The sequence below is a fragment of the Somniosus microcephalus genome, chromosome 13 (genome assembly GCF_052327205.1).
Source record: "Somniosus microcephalus isolate GS21.2 chromosome 13, FLI_Smic_1.0, whole genome shotgun sequence".
NCBI classification, from domain to species: Eukaryota; Metazoa; Chordata; class Chondrichthyes; order Squaliformes; family Somniosidae; genus Somniosus; species Somniosus microcephalus.
In genome coordinates, this window is record NC_140999.1 from 25,155,440 (window position 1) to 25,176,714 (window position 21,275).

Below are 21,275 nucleotides of genomic sequence, written 5' to 3' on the forward strand. Positions count from 1 at the left end.
CTCCGTAATGAATACACCCAGGAATTTGAAGCTGCTGACCCTCTCCACCTCAGCCCCTTCGATGTAGATTGGGGTGTGTCCCTCCCCCTGCCGCTTCCTGTAATCCACGATCATCTCCTTTGTTTTGCTGATGTTGAGGGAGAGGTTGTTGTACTTGCACCATTCTCCTAGGGCTCTTACCTCCTCCCTGTAGCCTGTCTCGTCGCCATCTGTGATCAGGCCTACAACAGTAGTGTCATCAGCAAACTTGATGATGGAGTTGAAGTTGTGCGTGGCCACGCAGTCGTGAGTAAACAGGGAGTACAGAAGGGGGCTGAGCACACAACCCTGGGGAGCTCCCGTGTTCAGGATCAGTGTGGAGGAGGTGTTTCTGCTGATTTTTCACCACCTGGGGTCTTCCCGTCAGGAAGTCCAGGATCCAGTTGCATAGGGAGGTGTTAAGTCCTAGCTCACTGAGCTTGTTGACAAGCTTGGAGGGGATAATGGTATTGAATGCTAAACTATAATCAATGAACAACATTCTCACATAGGTGTTCCTCTTATCCAGGTGTGATAAGGCAGTGTGCAGTACAGTGGCGATGGCATCATCCCTAGATCTGTTTGGGCGGTAGGCAAATTGGAGTGGGTCCAGTGTGTCAGGTAGTAATGAGTTGATGTGGTTTAATTTAAGGTTTTGGGCAAGAGATACAGTGGGGATGTGAGGAAAAACTTTTTTACGCAGCGAGTGGTGAGGACCTGGAACTCGCTGCCCACGGAAGTGGTGGAAGCGGAGACACTCAATATTTTCAAGGGGAGACTGCATAGGCATTTGAGGGAAATAAACTTGTTACAGGGATAGAGCGGGGGAATGGGACTGACTGGATTGCTCTGCAGAGAGCCGGCGTGGACTCGATGGGCCGAATGGCCTCCTGTGTCGTTATGCCTGTATGACTCTATTTAATTGGCACCCCACTGGATGCCCCACCACCACAAGTGTATTGTAGTGCAGGAAGCACTGTAGTAGTTCATCAATCAACTTTCCAGCCCTGGACCCTCTACCACAGAGAAGGACAAGACCAGCAATGTCACCATCATCTCCAAGTTGCACCCAATTCTAATTTGGACATACTTGGTTCCTCATATGTTACTGGGTGAAAACCTGGGAATTCCCCACAGTCACAGGAGCATCATCACCACATGCACTGTAGAAGTTCAAGAATCGGATCCTCCACCACCACCTTTTTGGGGCAACTAGGGATGGGCAATAAATTCAAGCATGTATGCCAGTACCGCCATGTTTTAAAAAAAAGAAAAGTTGTTTAAACACCAGGTGGCACTGTTACCCCTTCTGACTTGCATCTCCCGCCTCCTCCCCTGGAAAGCCCGTGCTTCCCACATCTACCTGGAAAAAGTGGAAGTTTGTACCAAAATTTATGCTGAAAAATTTAGTGTTTTTATGGGGGGGAAATCTCTTCTACCCTCTATATTTTGAAATAAATAATGTCTTTTTTATCCCGCGCCTGTGCTGGTTACTAAAATTTCCCTCCGGATTCAAAGTGCATTGTCACTTGTGGCACACAATTTATGGCAACATTTTTTTTATTAGTAATCTACTTTTTCTGTTGGATTGTAAAGTGAATTAGGTGAAGTTTTGAATCTCCCCATTCCCAAATTTAAAACCTGTCCCGTCCTCGTCCACCCCTCTACTTAACTCATTTTGTTCATTTTCTGTGCTGCGGTGAATGAATTTACACTGTTCTGCAGTTCATTAAATTCCTTTTTCATGCTTTTCTGAAATTATTTAGAATTCCTTTTCCGTGTTATACTGATAATTTATACTGTCCCTCAGCTCTTAATTTATCTACATTTCTGAACTAACATTATAAAAATAAACAAACCAGCAGGTATGAGTTTCTAACTTGTAAGACTGTCTTTAATATATGTTTAGTTTTAATTTAAAAACAAAAGTAAGGTATACAATGCATTTACTCATTATAAACCGTTCTCACATCAGTGAAGTTCAGGTAAAATAAGTTAAATTCATTGTGAATGTTCATTTTCAAATATTTGTAATGGAGTACACTATAACATAAAAATTATTGTTGGCAGTATAACTGCCCTTCTGTGTCCCAATAACCACCAATCAGGTTTTACCTGATCTGTCCGATTACAGTCCATGTGCGAGTCCGGGTAACCACTGTTCATTGTTTTACATCATGTTCCTCATTACAGTCTCTGAGGAGGCATAACTCCTCCACAGTGTTATTTACCTGTAGATGTTAATACATTTATTTTAAGCAGGTTGGTGCTCACATTAAACAGACCAAAGAACATTGTATTTGTTTGCTAACATTGCCAAAAATAATTTCTGGTCTTGTGGATGAAAATAGCTAATAAAGATATCGAATAAAGTTCCAAATTACCTATCTACATATCTATCTACCATATATTAAAAGTCTTGTGTATAGAGCATACTTCCTGTAGGTTTCGCAGTGCTTCCAATCATATTTTAGCCATCACAATGCAGACGTCACACTTTAGCATATCCTGTGACTCAGCAAGTAATGAGATCTGCTCATTTAATGTAAAATATTTGCAAGTGGGTTCTATTAGTTTTAGTTTAAGTTATGCTGTATCTAACTATACCTATAATTGTCTTCTGTCTGTTATAGGCTGACACATTAAAAGAGAGGTATCAGAAAATAGGTGACACCAAACGAGCTACCCCAATTGAAGTCTTATGTGACAATTTCCCAGGTTTGAATCCTTTTTTCTTAAATCAACCACAATACAGCCTCTGCAAAGAATGAAAGACCTGCATTAACATAGCACCTTATTGTGCCTCAAACATCTCAAAGTGCTTCACATACAATGAACTACGTTGAAGTGCTGTCACCGTAGTTACGTAGGTAATGCACCAGCTATTTTGTGCATAGTAGAATTCACTAAACACCAATTTGGTTGAGTGAGGAATGTTTCTCAGGACATCAGGAGAAGTTCCTGCTCTTCATATAGTGCCATGGGACCTTTAAAATCCACCTGAACCACTGGAATGGGCAGACAGGACTTTGGCTTAATATCTCATTCAAAGGACAGCACCTCTGACAATGCAATAATCCTTCAGTAGGAGTGTCATAAGAACAGGAGTAAGCCATTTAGCCCCTCGAGCCTGCTCCACCATTCAATTAGATTCTGGCTGATCTGTATCTCAACTCCATTTACCCACCTTACATAGAAACTAGGAGCAGGAGTAGGCCATTTGGCCCTTCGAGCCTGCTCTGCCATTCAACAAGATCATGGCTGATCATCCAAACCCTAGCACCCGGTCCCTACACCGACAGCCATCCCACCCAAGCCCTATCCCCGTAACCCCACATATTTAATCCCCCCTAACACTAAGGGCCAATTTTTATCATGGCCAATCAACCTAACCCGCACATCTTTGGACTGTGGGAGGAAACCGGAGCACCCGGAGGAAACCCACGCAAACACGGGGAGAATGTGCAAACTCCACACAGACAGTCACCCGAGGCCGGATTTGAACCCGGGTCCCTGGCGCTGTGAGGAAACAGTGCTAACCGCTATGCCACCGTGCTGCCAGATCCCTTAATACCCTTACCTAACAAAAATCTATTGGTCTTAGTTTTGGCACTTTCAATTGGCCTAGCCTCAACAGCTTTTTTTTTGGTTGGGGTGGGGGGGGGGGGGGGGCTGTGGTAGAGCTCCAGATTTACACTACCTTTTGTGTTAAGAATTGCTCCTTGACATCACTCCTTAACTGCCTAGCTCTAAATTTAAGTTGTTCTGGACTCCCTCACCAGAGGAAATAGTTTCTCTCTATTTACCCTATCAAATCCTTTAACCATCTTAAGCACCTCAATTAGGTCGATCCTTAATACTTTATACTCTAGGGAATACAAATCTAGTCTATGCAACCTGTCCTCATAATTTAACCCTTTTAACCCCGGTATCATTCTGGTGAATCTGCGCTACACCTGCTCGAAGACCATTATCCTTCCTGTGGTGCAGTGCCCAGAACTGAACATAATATTCCAGGTACAGTCGAACCAGAGCTATATACAACTGTAGCATAACTTCCACCCCTTCATATTCCAACCAATGTTCCCTGTAATTTTTTTTGGGGTCGTGTAGCCCATTCAAAAATCCGTGCAAGAGCGGTTTTTGCATGTAAAAGCTGGTGAGCTGGCGGCGTCTGTCTTCAAGAGCGGCACAGAGCTTAAAGGGAACATTGATTCCAATCTCCCTTGAGATAAAGCCTTTTTCATTTTTTTTTTAAACTGTCCACTAACTTTTAGTGATTTCTGTGCATGGACCCCTAAATCCCTCCACTGTTCCTAGCTTCTTACAATTTAGAAAATACTCTGATCTATCTTTCTTGGGTTCAAAATGACCTCTCACTTCCCCACATTGTGCTCAGCCTGTCACAACCTACACATTTTGCCACCTAGCTTGGTGTCGTCAGCAAACTTAGATTTCTGGCTCTATTCCTTCATCTAATTCATTGATAAATATAGTGGCCCCAGTACCGATCCTGGGGGGACACCACTAGTCACATCCTGCCAATTAGAGTACATACTCATTATCCCTACTCCCCGTTTCCTACCTCCTAACCAATTCCCTACCCATGTCAATAGGTTGCCTCCAATTCCATGCATTTTCATTTTTGCTAACAGTCTTTTGTGTAGAACCTTATTGAATGCCTTCTGGAAGCCCATATAAATAACATCCATAGGCACTCCATTATCTGCAACATTAGGAACATGCTCAAAAAATTCAACTAGGTTAGTTAGATTTGACTTGCCCTTTACAGATCTATGTTGGCTCTCTCTGATCAGTTCATATTTATCCAAATGCTCAGTCACTTTGTCGGCCCAGATTATGCCTTTAGATCCTGGAATGGGACTTGGACTTTCAAATTGTGACTCTGATGCGAGAGTGCTACCAAAGTGAACCAAACTGACACTGTGTAAGCTGATGCATTATTATTTTTTAATTTATTGTCCCTTGTTTCGCCATGTAGGCCTAAAGAGGGTGTTGTATGAGTAAATGTTATTCGTGGTCGGTACCGTTCCCCTGAATATTTTCACTTCTAGGTATAAACATGAAACAGATATACTGGAGGTGTGACTTAAGACGGAGATGGTGTGTCCTTTCAGAAAGTGAAGAGAAAAAGATGAGTTGCAGTTGGTTTCGAGACAGTGTAGTCATATAAGCACCTAGATTAGGACATGTTCTCCAAAGGGATCCATGCAGCAGCATTTTAGTGTTTCTGCTTCCCGATCTAACTGCTGAAGTAGATAACCAAAGGGCTCAATAGAAAACAGCTAAGAGTAAGAATGGTCTACTGATTGTACTTACCCCTCGTGTGTTCTTTCCCTTTAAGTTTATTTGTGAATATAATGAGGTGTAAAATTTGATTTAATTGAACTTTTTTTTGTAGAAGAAATGGCAACATACCTCCGCTATGTACGAAGACTTGATTTTTTTGAGAAACCAGACTATGAATACCTGAGAAAACTCTTCACTGATCTGTTTGATAAAAATGGCTTTGTGTTTGATTATGAATACGACTGGGTTGGCAAGCCACTAGTAAGTATGCTACAGATTTTCCAAGGGCTTTTGAACTTAATAAAGCTTTTCTTTTGGGCTCTGAGCCCCTAAAAAAAAAAACTGCTGAAAAATAGGGAGCCACTTAATATGTTACAGCTTGTAAAGAAACTCATTCTGACCACTGGTTTTGACTTCTAGAATCCTTGTTTCAATCCATGTTTGATGGCTCATGACTCTGCTGGTTAAATGGAGAGCAGCTGAGACATACAGAACAGGACATTCCCAGGTGGAACTCCTGGTCTTTGCTGAGTTAGCTAATTTAAGCCTGGGTAAAGGTAAAGGCATGACAATTCACTTTGGTACCCTTGAGTTAAAGAGAGGGAAATCACCCAAGGTTTCCTGCTTTTTATCACTATTGAGCAATCCTCGCTCCTAGTGCGCTTGTGTACATCAGGTTCAAGCTCAGCTGTGATGCCCCTTGCAGTTGAATAATAATGCCAATACTTGTGTCTAGACTCATGCATGAAGAATTGTTATTTTGGCAGTGTACCAGAGAGCCATCAACGTCCATGGAAATGTAGCCCAGCAAGAGTAGATGCCTTTAGGAAATTTAAAATTTAAAAACGGGCAACGCGTCCCCAACCTGCTGCATAAACGGCGGCAGATTTTGTTGTGTGCATGTGTTCCGTCATGGGTAGGTGGAAAACTTCATTAGCATATTTAAATCAGGCTCTGACCTTGCAATTGTCAGCCTGATTTAATAGTTGCCGCATGGGTTTCCCAGGGGTCGGGAAACCCAGCAGTAAAAGGAAGGCGGGAGCTGTCGGATCAAGAATGTAAGTGATTTTTCCAGCACTACTTGTGGGTCAGGAGGAGCAGGAATGCAACCACCAGCCTCTCAAGGAAGCCTTCAGCCTCTCTTCTCACCCATGCCATGATCGCAGACACCCCCTCCCCCCCCCCCCCCCCCCCCCAACCCCGATGGCCTCTTCCTCAGCCCCAAGTCCCAATCTCTGTCTTTCCCGACAGCGCCTCTCTTTTCCTCCCCCCCCCCACCCCTGCCGCTGGTTTTCCCGCCCAGCAGCAGGCCAGTCTGTCAATTTGGCCAGCTGCCAGGCAGGAAATGGAACAAAAAAATTGGGCAGGACCTCTGTGCCCCCTGACCGCTACGCGTTTCCTGGCCATTTTGCCCGCCCCACCTCCCTGTAGATATCTGGGCCCTTGAGTCTGTTATTGAATTCTTCAGAATTTAACATCCAAGTCAGAATGGACTCCCAAGTTTCAGACTGTTGGCTATAAAAATGTTTCACTCCTACCCAGTGATACCTGTTAACTCTCCTGTAATTTAGTTTTTAATCCAGATCTAGAATACAGTACAGGTTGCCTTCTCCGAAAGTATTGTGATTACGACTGGAGAACAGAAGTGCCTTGCTGAGGGTATACTTTGTAGGTTAAAATGCATTTTATTTGTCTGTGCAAGGGTCAGCAGTGATACTGACCCCTGTTCTACTTGCCCTAGAAATACCTCGTGTCTCCATTCTCAAGTAGTACAGGTAGACTATCCTTTATCCGAAAACCTCGGGACCAGCCGTGTTTCGGTTTTCGGAAAATTTCGGATTTCGGAAGGTATTTTATCAGACTGGGAAATTTGGTCGGGGTCGGGGTCGTGCGCACGACTTACGCTGAACGAAAACGCTTTCGGTTTTCAGAGGATTTCGGTTTTCGGAAGTGCGGATAAAGGATACACTATCCCTTATCCGAAAGGGGGGGGGGTCGGGGGGGAGAAAAGAATATCGGACAGGCCGCTGCAGCTATCGGACGGGCCGCTGTATTGTTGGGTTCACTCTCGCGGTATACCTCCTTCACACTGCCCGGCTCGGCCTGCAATCTCCTACCCAGGAGGGAACTCAGTGACCCTCTGCCCTGCTCAGCGTGAGTCGTGCGCCACTCTGGTCATGTCGTGCGCACGACTTACGCTGAACGAAGAAACCTTCGGTTTTTAGAGGGTTTCGGTTTTCGGAAGTTCGGATAAAGGGTAGTCTACCTGTAGTATCATTTTTTTATGTAATGTTAAAAGTTTATTCATAAAGGATACAGAAGACCAGAATCGAGCATACAAAGTTGGTATTTTGCATTTATTTCTACTGTACCTTGTGTAGGAATGCACTGTCACCTGATTGTATTTTTCTTCCAATTCTGTAGCTATGTAAAATAGAAAATTTGGAAAGTTGATCAACAGAATATCCAGTGCCTCCCAGAGAAATACTCGCATGAAATCCATTTCTGAGGCTAATGCTTTCACAACTTGCACTAACGAGTTGCCCATTCAGCGATGAGTTCATTTAGCCCTTCAAGCTCAACCTTTCATTGAAACCTCCCCATACAGTATCTAACTGCCTCTTGAATGACTCCAGAGTTTTTACCTCAACTCCCAACCGAATGACTATTCCAGTGTTAATAATTCTTTGTATGAAGAAGTGACTACTGACATCATATAACCATACAAAATTCATGGACAGGAAAAGACCTGCTAGTCCACCAAGCCTGCCCACACTATGATGGGCGGACCAACATGACTAAACACTTCTTCCCTCCCACCGCCATGCCATCTCCTGGAAGAGGGGAAAAAAACAAAGAAAAAACCCAAGGCCAATAAGGGAAAGACTACTCTGGAAAATTCCTTTCTGACCCCCCTCAAGTAATCAAAACTAGTCCAGGGGATCACATGGACCAAGTATTCTCTATAAAGAAACTTGCCTTCTATATGATGCGATCACTCCCCCAGTCAGGAACCGCTCCAGCTCCCTCTTGAAGGCATGCAGAGTCGGCACCTAACACACCAGCTAGTAATGTATTCCAGAGGCTCTGGGAAAAGAAGAACTGCCTAACATCCTACTCGTACATAGTTTAAACTCGTGTCTCCTGGTCCTCCCCAATCTGTTAACCTAGAATAATTTATCAATAGGAACGCTATCCAGCCCTTTCATTATTTTATAGACCTACGCTAGGTAACCTCTAAGTCTTTGCAGCTCCAAAGTAAATAGACCACGGTTCTTGAGCCTATCTGCGTAGCTGAAGTTCTTTTAAGCTTGGAATCATTCTCTTAGCTCTCCCCTGGACCTTTTCCAAGGTCACCAACCTGCCATTTACCATTTTCTACCTATGGTGCTTTACCTTGCAATCATGCTTTAATTTGAAACCATGTTAAAGATGAACCCTTTCTGTTCTGTTTTATATCCTCTATAAAGTCCACTCTCTTGCATCCCCCTTGGAGGCTTGAGTCCAAGTTTTTCTAACCCTTCCTTGTAACCCACTCCTCTGATGCTAGAGCTAAATCTTGTTGCCCTTCTCTCTAATGGATTTGGCCGTTTCCCTTGTGCTTTGGTGATGGGGGTCTGAGTGCAGTATTCAAGGTGTGGCCTGATCAGAGCACTGTTCCCTCAGCATGATGGACTCTGATGACTGAATTGGCAATATAGCGCAACATTCTGTTTGCTTTAATAATTGCTGTTCTCCAGTGAGTGGGCATAGTCAGTGTAGAGCTTATTATTATTCCTAGCTAGATAGTTTCAGCTTTCCCCCCCCCCTCCCCAATCTAGTTAAACACCATTCATTAAGTATGTTTCACATTTTTCCTTCCAGTCTTAACATCTTGAATTTCTGTATTGAATTTCATTTGCCATATTTATGCTTAGTGATAGCTGCATCACATGGTGCGATAATAAGCAATACAGACCAGATAGATCCCGGGATTGATTACTAGTCTCTAGCAAATGAGAAAGCTGGTCTAAGCCCATTGGTTTCAGTGTCCCTTGGTAAAAGACAATTTGCCCAGTGTTCTCATTCCTGCTTGCTATCTCGTGACCTTTGCTATAAAGTATGTATTTGTGGATGTCTAATGAGGAAAACACTGGACTTGGCTGCCAGATCTCCCATAGTTAGATAGTATATCAGCACTTGGTATCTAAACTTGCATGAAGAATGGCCACTTGAGCGGGTACCAGAGAGTTTGGGTTGCTAACTTCACAAGAGGAGAAATGGGTGGAAAATTGGGGGAGGAAGAAAAAAGAGCATTTTGTAACGTGAACGTTTTTTTCCATTAACTTCAGCCAACTCCTATTGGTTCAATCCATGCTGACATACCACTCTCGCCACCCAACCGAGATAAAGCACCACAACAAACCAAACAGGTAAGAACTTGGTGAATATTTTAATCGTAACCCTACATGGGAGCTTCCATGAAATGACGTTGATGAATTGTGGAATTTACCAAATATGTCGAAGCCTGGTAACTCTATACTATGGGATGAACTTTTGGAGGTTTTTGCATTAAAAGTAATACAATGTAATATATTTCCACTAGCAACCGGTTTATAACAATCTTTAGATGTCAGTTTGAAGCCTGCACACCTCGTACCTTGCAATACTATATAGGAAAATACTTTCAAATCTTAAAATTTCAAATCTTAAGGGTTACATTCCTGCACTGCTTTCATAATTATAACACACCAGGATATTGTAGTGTAGATGTGGGGAATAATATGGCTATGGTGCTGGACCTGTAGCAACTCTGGTTGTGAGTTCAAATCCTAGCATGTGGCATGTTGTGAAGCTGAATTCAATATATTTAATGGTTTGTTGGCTGATAACAGAAAAAAATTACCATAAAAATTGCTGAATTGTTGTAAAACCCCAACTAGTTCACTAATGTCCTTCAGTGAAGAGAATCTGCTGCTCCTACCTGGTCTGGTCTATATGTGACTCCAATCCCAAGCCATGGGTTGACTGAATTGTAAAACAATTACATCATGGGGCAAATGGGGATGAGCAACTGCCTTGCCAGTATTGTCCTCATCCTGAGAATAAATGTGTGTTTTTTTAAGTGGCTTTTATATTGTATTTGGTTTTCATGAGCATCTTGACACCAATGTGTGCTCAGTGCAAATTGTATCTCCCTTGTACTGCAATCTAGTTACCTGGCAGAATGCTGGTGCCTTAGTGGGAGACTTTACTCGTGGATGAGCTACTGTACCTCATTAATCTTTGTTAGAACTGGATCTGATCCAGGAAACAGAAATTGGATAACTTTAATTGTCTGTTGTAACAATAGTGAAACTCTACAGCCATACAATAGATAAAATCAAAGTGACGTTGGTTACACTATGGTAGGGCATTCCATGTACTATCACAAAGGTGATTATTGGATCAGATTGCTGTTTTAAAATTAAAATAAATGCTACTTTAGAATTTAATACGTGAATCATGTGCACTGAAACATTATCATCTAAGCATGCTGCCACTTTGATAATTTATAGTCTGCATTCCTTTTCCACTGGAAACTGCATAGGTTCACTTAGCTAGCATTGTTGTACACCTGCCTTTTACTCTGTCCCATCAGAGTGAGGAATGCAGCATTCTACTGTGATTTATCCAACAGGCCTTTTTGATGACGTTTGCAACTTAATGGGAAATATTACATGACCGTGACACGTCATAGCAGAGCTGCTTCTTACTTTCTAATTACTGCCATAAAATGTCCATAGTCTCTTACTTTATGGTGGTTGTATCATGCTTGCAACCTGCTTTGTTTTGAGGAACTTGGGTGGTGTAAGAGCACTGTTTCTGTGTAGTGGCCATTTGCCACCACTTTCTTTCTTGATGCACTTCTTTATTAGTTATGTATGGTGAAATAATTACTCCCAATAACATGACTCTGAAGACCTACCTGTGTGTGAAATGAGGCAATTCACATACCACAATTGAATATTAAACAATGCTTTGCACTTGTTAACATTTCCATTGGATGCTTAGTGGGCAGCAGTGGAGTTATCTCACTTATTCCTCAAGACTGTCACTCACCCATTGAGACCTCCCTCATTCATGGAAGAAACTGTTTCTCACTCTATAGTTTTTGTATTTGAGCATTTCTGTCGTGTCTGTAACTCATTTTGAATATTAGCAGAATGGGAGGGCATCAGTGAAATGTAAGCAACTCCAGAAGAAGGATAAATTGCCCTGTTAATACTTCAGGTGCAAATTTGCATTTTTGTGAACTTTACAGCAGGATGCATAAATAGTACCAAAACCCCCACTGCTTGACTATATACTAGTTTGGGACCTGAAATGAATTTTCTGCTAACTTCAGATAGATGTACCTGTAGTAGCAAACACAAATAATGCCTTGTGTATATAACTCTACTATTAATCTTGATTGCAATTGTTTCAATGCAAACCTCCTCCTTTCAGTGTTTTGCGTCAGAGAACATAATTTCTGGATTAGGGTTCAGTGGAGTCAAGTTCATGGCTGCTAACCATCTGCTTTTGCATGGGCATTTGCATTTCCCGCTCCAGTTTACTTTGTTTGCATGGGGAGGAGAGGCGGGGAAGATCCACCAAAACAGTTGATTTGCAGCCCTCTTATTGTAGTGTGTAATGTGTTTTTACTTAATTTAAATGGCATTTAAGGGGGTCAGAGTTTCAAGAGTGGATAAGTCTCATTCGTACTTCCAACTGTTTACAGCTGTATATCAGATTTCTAGCCACCAGCACAAGCATGGGCTGAAAAAACTGAACGTCTGAGTGAAATACAGACCATTAGCAACTTATGAACACATATGAAACTTTGGATATAGCTGCAGCTTAAGTTGTGACATGTTTATGTTCCATAAGCACTTGCATTCTAACTACTACTTTTCATGTCATACATGAGGCCATTGGGTATGTTTTCACAGTGAAACACACTGAATTGTGACACACATCACTAAGAGAAATCTGATATCCAGTGTAATAAAAAAAGGAGTTTAACTTGATTCAGTCACCTTGAAGCAATGATTTTGGTCATGGGCCTTTATTCAGGTGTTCTTCAGCTGTACGCCAAGTTGTCAAATTATTGTATTGAGAAATGTGACTTAAAAAGGGACGGGGGCTAAAGAAATAATAGAAAGTTTAGGTGTAAAATTCAATAGACATTTTTACCATGTTCCATTTGACGACATTATAATGCATTATGGGAGATAATGCCAAATAGGAGAGCGTTAAAGAAGCTGTACTTCAAATCGAGAAGTAGCTTATTAGCTTTTTTTTCTGAACCCTTAAGTAATTTTAATTATGTTCAGCAGCCGTCCTCGTTCAGAGTGGAGGTGAGTGTAAATATCAAATTCGTATTCAGATCAGATCCACACTGAACTTGTTGCCTCTAACTAAAACATTAAACGTGTCAAAACTTGGTGGGCTATTGGTGAAAAATATATGAACTTTTCTCTGAATCCATTCGAAATGCATTGGAAATTACCCGCTTAATCAGATCACTTGTTTTCTGATCCAAGTTTCTACTTGATTAGAAGATGCTTTTACTATCAAAGATTTACATTCTTTAATAATATATAAAGAACATAGTACAAGAAAAAGGCAATCAGTCCTTTGAGCCTGCTCCTACTGCACTTTGCTCTATCATGAACTCTGTCTGACCTATTTAATCTCCTGCGGGAAGGGAAGGTTCTGCAAAACTTCTTCCTGCTCCTTACAAAGGATAATCAAGTAAACTCAGAATTTCATCTTTTTAAAATTCTGTTTACTTGGAAACTGAAGGCTTTTCCAAATCCTAAAAAGGGTTCTAAAACGAAGGATATGTGTTGCTTTTATGGAAGTCAATTTTTTTTTCTTTGTATGCTAGAATTGCGCTTGCACCTTAACTATTCTTTTCTGTTTGCTCACTGATAATTGCCTCACTTGTAGTAATCCTCTTCACTGTCACTTGTTTCTCTAATGCACTCTGCGATTTTAATTTGGCAGATTTACTAATTTGCTTTTTATATAATTGCTGTATCTGCTTGCTTTAGCATGATTTTTCCCCTCACTTTTGTGTTTTTTTTGTTTTGTTTTTCTCTTTTTTTTCTTTTTTAACATTGGCAGTTGGCAGATCGCAATGGAGCATGGGAACCTCATTCCAGCTGTCAGCCCAGTGCACATCATTTGGGAACACATCTAGCATCAGACAGGCTTGGAGGTTCCGTACAGGTACTTTCTGCATTAGTAGCACATTCTAACCGTGGTGCGTGTAAAACTGATGTGCCTTCCTTACAAACTCATTTAATTTATATAGGACCTAATATTTGTATTCTTCACTTTTAATTCTGCATTGTAACTGGATTTCAAGCGACATTCATAATACTGTATATAATTTCTTTATGGTATTCAGTTTAACTATATCTAATAATAAGTAGTCGGTGGTACAGCTAAATGGTACCAGAAGTTGGTGCTAACCTATTACCAGTGGTGGAGAAAAACAAATGTACCACACCTGCTGGATTCCTGTTCAGATTTTGGATTCTGACTTGGTAAAGGCTAGAACACGAGGTCATTCCCAAGATCCCCAACTAGTTATTTGGATGTAAGCCAATGGTTGGGAATCCAACAATCGGTGCAGCTTGCCAAGATCCACAATTGTAACATGTTGACTGAGTAAATGGTATCATAACTTGTCCTAAATGATATGGACCAGCAAGGTTCTTGGTTCAATGTCTGGTTTATATTGGGTTAGCTGATTTCATTTGGGGCATGTGGTGGGTAATTAAAATTGACCCCTGTCAATGGGCTAGGGAGGGGAAAAATCAGCCAGAGTTACTGTTACATAGGAACAGGAGTAGGGCATTCAGCCCCTGGAGCCGATTCTGCAATTCAATTGGATCATGGTAGATCTGTACCTCAATTCCATTTACTGTTTCTTATAACCCTGTTGGTAATCTATATTTTTGGATGTTGGGTGGGGACAGGGCTGAGCTCAGGCTATGACAATTGACGTAAGAAAACTACTAGGCACTTGGTCTAAGCGTTAAAGCTTTAATCAACTGTTTTACAACATGGAGGTCTAGTTGTGTCCTTCACTAGTTCCTGTTAAGAATGTCCTCCGCAAGCTGGGCCCATGCGCGAGTATTTATACTCTCCCTGGACAGCGCCACCCACAGGCCGCTCAGTTGATTCATGTCGACGATTGCAATGGTCATCCAGCCTGCCAACACACTCTGTCCAGGCTTGTCACAAGAACACTGGCCAGTTCAAGGAAGGAGCTCCTGGAGGCCTGCTGACATCCACTGCTCTGTTCTGCAGCATGATTCACTACCTTCAGACGAAGAGAACAGAGGGGGAAGTAAAAGTCAGAGGCAAACACTTCTCGAGGGGTGGAGGAATTTATTGTGAATTGCTAATATGAATGAGTGTTGTATGATTGGATCTCTGTTGCAGGTGTTTTCTGCCAGTGATGACCATAATAGTTCTACATCTCCTTAGGAAATTACAAGTTTGTTGCAGGCTATAGGTGTATTTTTAGTTGAGAGTTCATTTGAGCCTAAGTATGCATGATCATGTAGTGCTGTACATCAGAATGTACATTCTGAAACTTATCCCAGTAACTTTGTACTGTATCTGTTTGTATACATTGAAAATTGAAAGTATGCACTGTTGCATATTGAAGCGCTTATTTTCCTTTTACTTTAATGTCTTGAGAAATGGTGAAAATATGAGAAACAATATAGCGCCTTACATGACAGGACATTGCAAAGCACTTCACAGTCAATTAATTACTTTTGAAGTGTAGTCACTGTTGTGTAGGGAAGCGTAGCAGTTTGTATATAGCAAGATCACACACACAACAATGAGATAAATGACACATTAAGCTGTTTTAGTGATGTTGCTTAAGGGATAAATACTGGCTGGGACACCGGGGAGAACTCTCCTGCTTCTCTTCGAATAATGCCATGGAATCTTTTACATCCACCTGAGGGCAGATGGGACCTCGGTTTAACAGCTCATCCGAAAGACGGCACCTTCAGTAGTGCAGCACTCCCTCAATACTGGACTGAAGTATCCGCCTAGATGATGTGCTTGTTTCTGAAGTGGGGCTAGAATCCACGACCTTCTGTCTCGGAGGCGAGAGTGCTACCAGTGAGCTAAGGCTGACGAGGTGTGATTTCCCTGTCTGTAGATTCTCAATCTGGCACTGGTAATGACGCTGATCGACATTTCTAGCTGCAGAGGACAGCAGTTAAAACACAGAATTTTACTTTTGCTGCCTTGCTCAGTATGGCCAGACCTAATTAATCTTGTGGAATATTTTGTGTTTTTCTAGATCAAATTCCTTTTTAGCAGTAGCTTTTCTGACTAATTATTGCAGGATTTCCCTTTTTTGACACTCCATGTGATACCACACAAAGAGACAGTAAAAGAAGAAACTAATAATCTTTAGTAAAAATAAGCAACTTGGTATTTAGTGACTAGAATGCCCCCCAAGGCTTTTGAGTTCTTTCAAGGAAACATTTCCCCGTCCCTGTCTTCCCCTATATCATTCCTTTGTCAAAATACTGGTGTAGTGACCTGCCTCCATGGCTTTACAAATGCTTTTCTTGAACTATCTTGTAAGAGTCACAAGAATGAGGCAGAGTAAATCATCCTTCCCCTGCTTGCTGTGAATCAGAAGGTCATGGGTTCAAGGACCACTTCAGAGACTTCAGCACATAATCTAGGCTGATACTTCAGTGCAATACTGAGGGAGTGCTGCACTATCGGATGTGTCATCTTTCGGATGAACTGAGGTCCCACCTGTTCCCTCGGGTAGACACAAAAGGTCCCAAGGCACTATTCGAAGAAGAGCAGGGGAGTTCTCTGACGAAGGGTTTGACCCGAAACGTTGACTCTGTTTCTCTCTCCTCGATGCTGCCTGACCTGCTGAGTGTTTCCAGCATTTTCTGTTGTTATTTCAGATTTCCAGCATCCGCAGTATTTTGCTATTGTAATAGGGGAGTTCTCCCGGTGTCCTGACCAACATTTATCCCTTAACCAACATCACCAGAACAGTTTAATTGGTCATTCATCTCATTGCTGTTTGTGTGACCTTGCGATGTGCAAATTGGCTGCTGCGTTTCGCTATATTACAACAGTGACTACACTTCAAAAGTCATTGACGCTTTGCGTCGTCCTGTGGTCATGTACGGCGTTATATGAATACAAGTTCTTTGCAGGGCTATGGGGAAAGCAAGGAAGTGGGACTAATTGGATAGTTCAAAGAGCAAGCACAGACACAATGGGCCAAATGGCCGCCTCCTGTGCTGTATGATTCGCTGATTCTTTTCGCTGACTAAGCTAGGAGTGGTTTGTTGCACCTTCCTCTCGCGGCACAACCAAAATCAAAGCATCTCTTGGGGAAAGCCCATATTCAACCTCTGCACCACAGTGCAAGTTACACCATCATAGCACACAGGCAAAACAAGCACCAGGGCTTTTGTCAGATGGCGTTTCAGATTCTCCTTTGCAACCTCAAAAGATGTAGAAAACTCATGGAGCTGACTTTCATCAACTGGGAATCACTTCCTCAGAGAAAACCTCCAGCAGTTGGCTCTGTAAATTGCGCTTCCACCTGGTCCACTGAAGTATTCTCTTTGCAAGCTCCTTCATGTTGAGTTTTCTGTCATTCTTCTAATTCAGTAAATTACTTATTCCCTTCTGCTTTATCAGGCAGCAAGGGCAAAAGTACTTCAGCTCACACTTCACTGTTGCACGCAAGGTATCCCAAATTTGGTGACCGAATTTCCCTGTAGAGACCAGATTTCCTACCTCCAAATAGAAAAGAAATTCTTGCATGATTTAAATTGACATTTAGAACCTATTAAGTAAAATATCAGATACTTGAATTCATGTGTGTTAATGGATGGAACAGTTTATTGAATGCCATGTCGTAGTCAACCAAATACCCACAATTTTCCACACAGTGAATTATAAATTTTTGCTATAGAACAGTGAGGAAAAAAATCAAAAAGATTTTTTTTTATCAACCTAGTGTTTGACACGCATGAAAACTCATTCCTGTGCTTAAGCGTTTCAAAACTAAACTATTGAGAAATTCACTTAAGTAAATTTTCCGTGTACATAAACTCTGCACATAGGGATACAACCAACTTTCCTAAACCAAGAGAGCTTAAGCACAGGTTGGCAAAGTTCGAGGCTTGGGGTACCCCCTGTCCCCTAAGTCTGCTGGAGTTTAACTGGCTAAAACAGTACAGGTTGGCAGCACTGGCGATCTTTCTGCCGATTATCCAACTTGGACCGACATGCATGTTAGGGAATTGGATTGCCAGATTCTCTGGAGCTGAGTGGGAAGAACCCAGTGATTTGTTTTACCCTTCCTGGTTCCACCAAATAAACCAGGCTGCATTGTCAATCATCAGTAGTGCCCTGGAGTAGCTTGGACCTGCCTGGTCGGGTTAAGTGTGCCGCAAATAATTTGTTTTATTCTAATCTGCCATCACCAGTTGTCAGCTTAATACAAATTTTATCTTGGCAATATGGCCCTGTCCATTCAGAAGGAGGATACTATTCATTGTTCATTGGACAGTTGATAGGTACAGGTTTGAGCCTATGCTAGGGCAGACGGGCAGTATATAATAAGTCACTGCACTTCAAAAAGTAATCCATTGGCTATAAAGCATTTTAGGACATCCTGAAGACATGAGATGCTATATAAAAGCAGTTATTTCTTCCTTCTTACACAGGTTGATGCTTCTTGGATTTTTATCTTTGAAAGGTGGGAGTTCAGATGTTTGGATATGTGCAACAGGCTAAGCCCAATCTCTCTTGCCCCCTCCCTACCCTACCATGGTCTTTCCTAGCCAAGGAGTGGGCCGAGGCCTGTTTCTAGGCCTCTGCCAGTTCAGCTCTGTAATCAGTTACTAAAAGGTGCGTGAGTATTTGAAAAAGCATTTCACGCAGCAAACAACTTCCCACAAGTAAATGAGATGAATGACCAGTTAATTGACTTTTTAGTGAGTGTATACCCAGTTCATTAACTTTCTGGTGATGCTGGTTGAAAAGAGATTGTTGGTTGCGTCATTAGGAGAATTTTCTGCTTTTCTTCAAATAGTGCAGTGGAACAGACAGATGGAGCCTTATGTTTTATCTATAGGAGTAAACCTGCCAGCAATGCAGCACACCCTCAGTACTGCAGTGGCATCTCAACCTAGGTTATGTGCTCCAGCACCTATTGTGGGACCAAACTCTGACCCAAGACAAGAATACTACCAACTGAGCCAAGTTGACACACTCAAATCTACTGGCCATTCAGTGTTCCCCCTCCTTCGGTGAAGAGGTTTGCTGGTCTCTGCTAAGTGATACTCTATAACAACATACTGTAGTTGAGACCAGGAATTTGATGTATGACGAATTGCAGGCAAGAACCATGTTGCAATACACATTGGAGCTTTAATGCACAGTCCACCATATCGCCCAGGACTTTTTAATCTGAACGTGAAGTACTATAATTTTAAAAAAATACTATATTTTCTTTGCATATGTAAGTGTATCACTGGAATAAATAGACAAATACCGTTATAGTAAATGGATATCTAGCCATGAGATAGCCATCTCTACTGTGTAGTTTTATACTTTCTTCAGTGATCTTTATGCAGTATTTATGTTTAGTTGACCAGTATGTTTGATGTTGATATTTTTGCAGCATTTCCATCTCCACTTTTACCTCATGATTGTCATTGAAATGGTCGACTTTAGTAAGCGTCACACAGTTTATGGGCTACTTTGATTTGAATTGCATAGTTTCTGTTATTTTTATTTGTCCTATCTCTTGGGTGAAACTACTAGTGTGACTTTGGGTGATTTTGTTTTGTCATTTGCAAGCTTTTTTTCATGTTTCTTTAAATGTACAGTTACATCGCACATAACAATAGGTAAGTAACAGGAAATTGCACATTTCTTCTTCGATTTATTTTCTGGATTTTTTTTTAAGGTGGTGAGTTCAACAAATGGAGAGCTTAACACAGATGACCCCACGGCAGGACACTCCAATGCACCCATCACAGCCCCAGCAGAGATTGAAGTGGCAGATGATACCAAGTATGAATTTCTCCTAACTTTCAACATAATTACTTTGTACAGGAAACTCTCGATTTACCAGCACCTAAATAACCGGAAATCTCTGTTAACCGGCAAAATTCAGGAGTAGGTTCAGGTAAGTTTTACTTCATATTAGTGGCCGTTCCTGGATCTGTGGCCGTGTAACCGGGGTTCCTGCACCTGTTGCTGTGCAACAGGGACGCTTGGTCTGTGGCCGGGGTTCCTGCACCTGCTGCCATGCAACAGGGACACCTGGATCTGTGGCCGTGTACGGGGCTCTCGTACCTTTTACTATACCTCTCCTGTAATCCGGACTTTTTGATAAACCATGCCGGTCCCGTCGGTGCCGGATTTAAAAAAAAGAGTTTCCTGTACATAGGAATATTAAGCAAAAATAAGTCCTGAATAACTGTATACTTTGACATGACACAAGTGATGCAGCATAGCTTATGATGTAAGCTTCTCAACTCGATCATGACATTCCATGCTAAAAATGGACAGAAAATCGTTTTTGAAAGTATGATTTGCAAACAATTGTGTTTTGAAAGCTGCAAAGTGCATTTCGCACTCAAAGCTGCCTTTGTTTAATTTATTCAGTTTTACAAAGACTCCATCAGTAACAGTTGTATTACATTCTGTTCCCGCTAGTCTACACAGGAACATACAGTGAGATGATATTCTGCAACAGAGCTCAAAAGATTTTCTGCATTCAGAGTGGGGTGGGTTCATGGAAGGGGGAGTGGGAAGGATCAAGGATTCACATTTCTCCAGAATGTGTTGAACTATAAATGGCTTACAAGCAAAGCAATCTTTTAGTTCTGTGTTTTACTAGTTAATTGATGTTGGAAGTGTAGAATTCTAACTATATTTCCAAATTGACGAGGTCAGTTATTTAGGCATGGGATTCAGACTATTTTTCTACTCCTCCCTTGGTTCTTGCAGTTAAAGTGTGTGGCTTATCCCGAGTTTCCTGAATCCACTGGACTCATTGGGTGATTTCAGCCTTCACTGCACTTCAGCCACAGAGATGGGGATCCATGATGGCTCCGTGCCTTGATGCTGAAGTGGATTGTATTGAGGTTGTGATGGGGGCCCATCTATTACGCCTGTAAAATTTAAGCTTTTGTAAATTTCTCTCTCAAATACTTGGGCAAGAATCACCTTTTGGCAAAACCAGTACTTTAAAACATTTCCCATTAAAACATTTTTTTTAAGAATTGAGAATTCATTTAAGGACCGTTATGTCATGTTGCACAGTATTCCTCAGTTGTGGGTGTCTACAACGGTGGTCTGGAATAACTCTTCCTCTGATTCTTCCCTTGCTGCCCTATGGAGAATTGTTGCTCTCCTTAAACGTATAGCCACAAAAGGGCAGTGTAGTGGTGCAGTGCATTGAAGCACTAATGTACTGCACTCAGAGTGTAGTGGGATGTGGGTTCATAGCGTGATTCTCCCACATATCTCAGCTGTTCAGTCTTAAGGAAACATTTAGTGAAAACCGGTAATTCCACGTAAGAATGTGGAGAGAACTGATGTGAGAATTATCTATTCACAGCTGCTTTCAGAGTATCATTGCCAGGTGCTTGATTGTAAGTCACTTTTGTTGGATGCAAAAGTACCTATTGTACTTGGGAGACAGTCTTATATTTGACGGAGACAAAAGTGTTGAAAGTAGAAGCAAACCAATTGTTCAGCATGTTAATGGAGGTGTAAGGGGAATGGATAGGCATTTCTGCAGCCGCAAATGAGACTCCAGGATGGTATGTTGCCTCCCTGGTGCAAGGGTCAAGGATGTCTCGGGGTGGCTGCAGGGCATTCTGGAGGGGGAGGGT

General features: G+C 41.9%; 1 protein-coding gene across 6 annotated transcripts in view; it reads left to right on the top strand.

The window, feature by feature from the left end:
* The window catches only part of LOC147108142 (casein kinase I), a 139,795-nt gene that overhangs the window by 110,855 nt on the left and 7,665 nt on the right, over positions 1-21,275 (top strand). For 2 of the 6 annotated variants that reach the window (XM_086004645.1, XM_086004646.1), the window contains exons 8-12: positions 2,652-2,736; positions 5,441-5,589; positions 9,660-9,740; positions 13,462-13,566; positions 19,337-19,443. In XM_086004645.1, the coding sequence (XP_085860771.1) occupies positions 2,652-2,736; positions 5,441-5,589; positions 9,660-9,740; positions 13,462-13,566; positions 19,337-19,443 (527 nt within the window). Of the gene's footprint in view, positions 1-2,651; positions 2,737-5,440; positions 5,590-9,659; positions 9,741-13,461; positions 13,567-18,089; positions 18,274-19,336; positions 19,444-21,275 lie in introns of those variants that run through there. The other 4 variants (XR_015080533.1, XM_086004647.1, XM_086004649.1 and 1 more) reach the window with 4 other exon arrangements.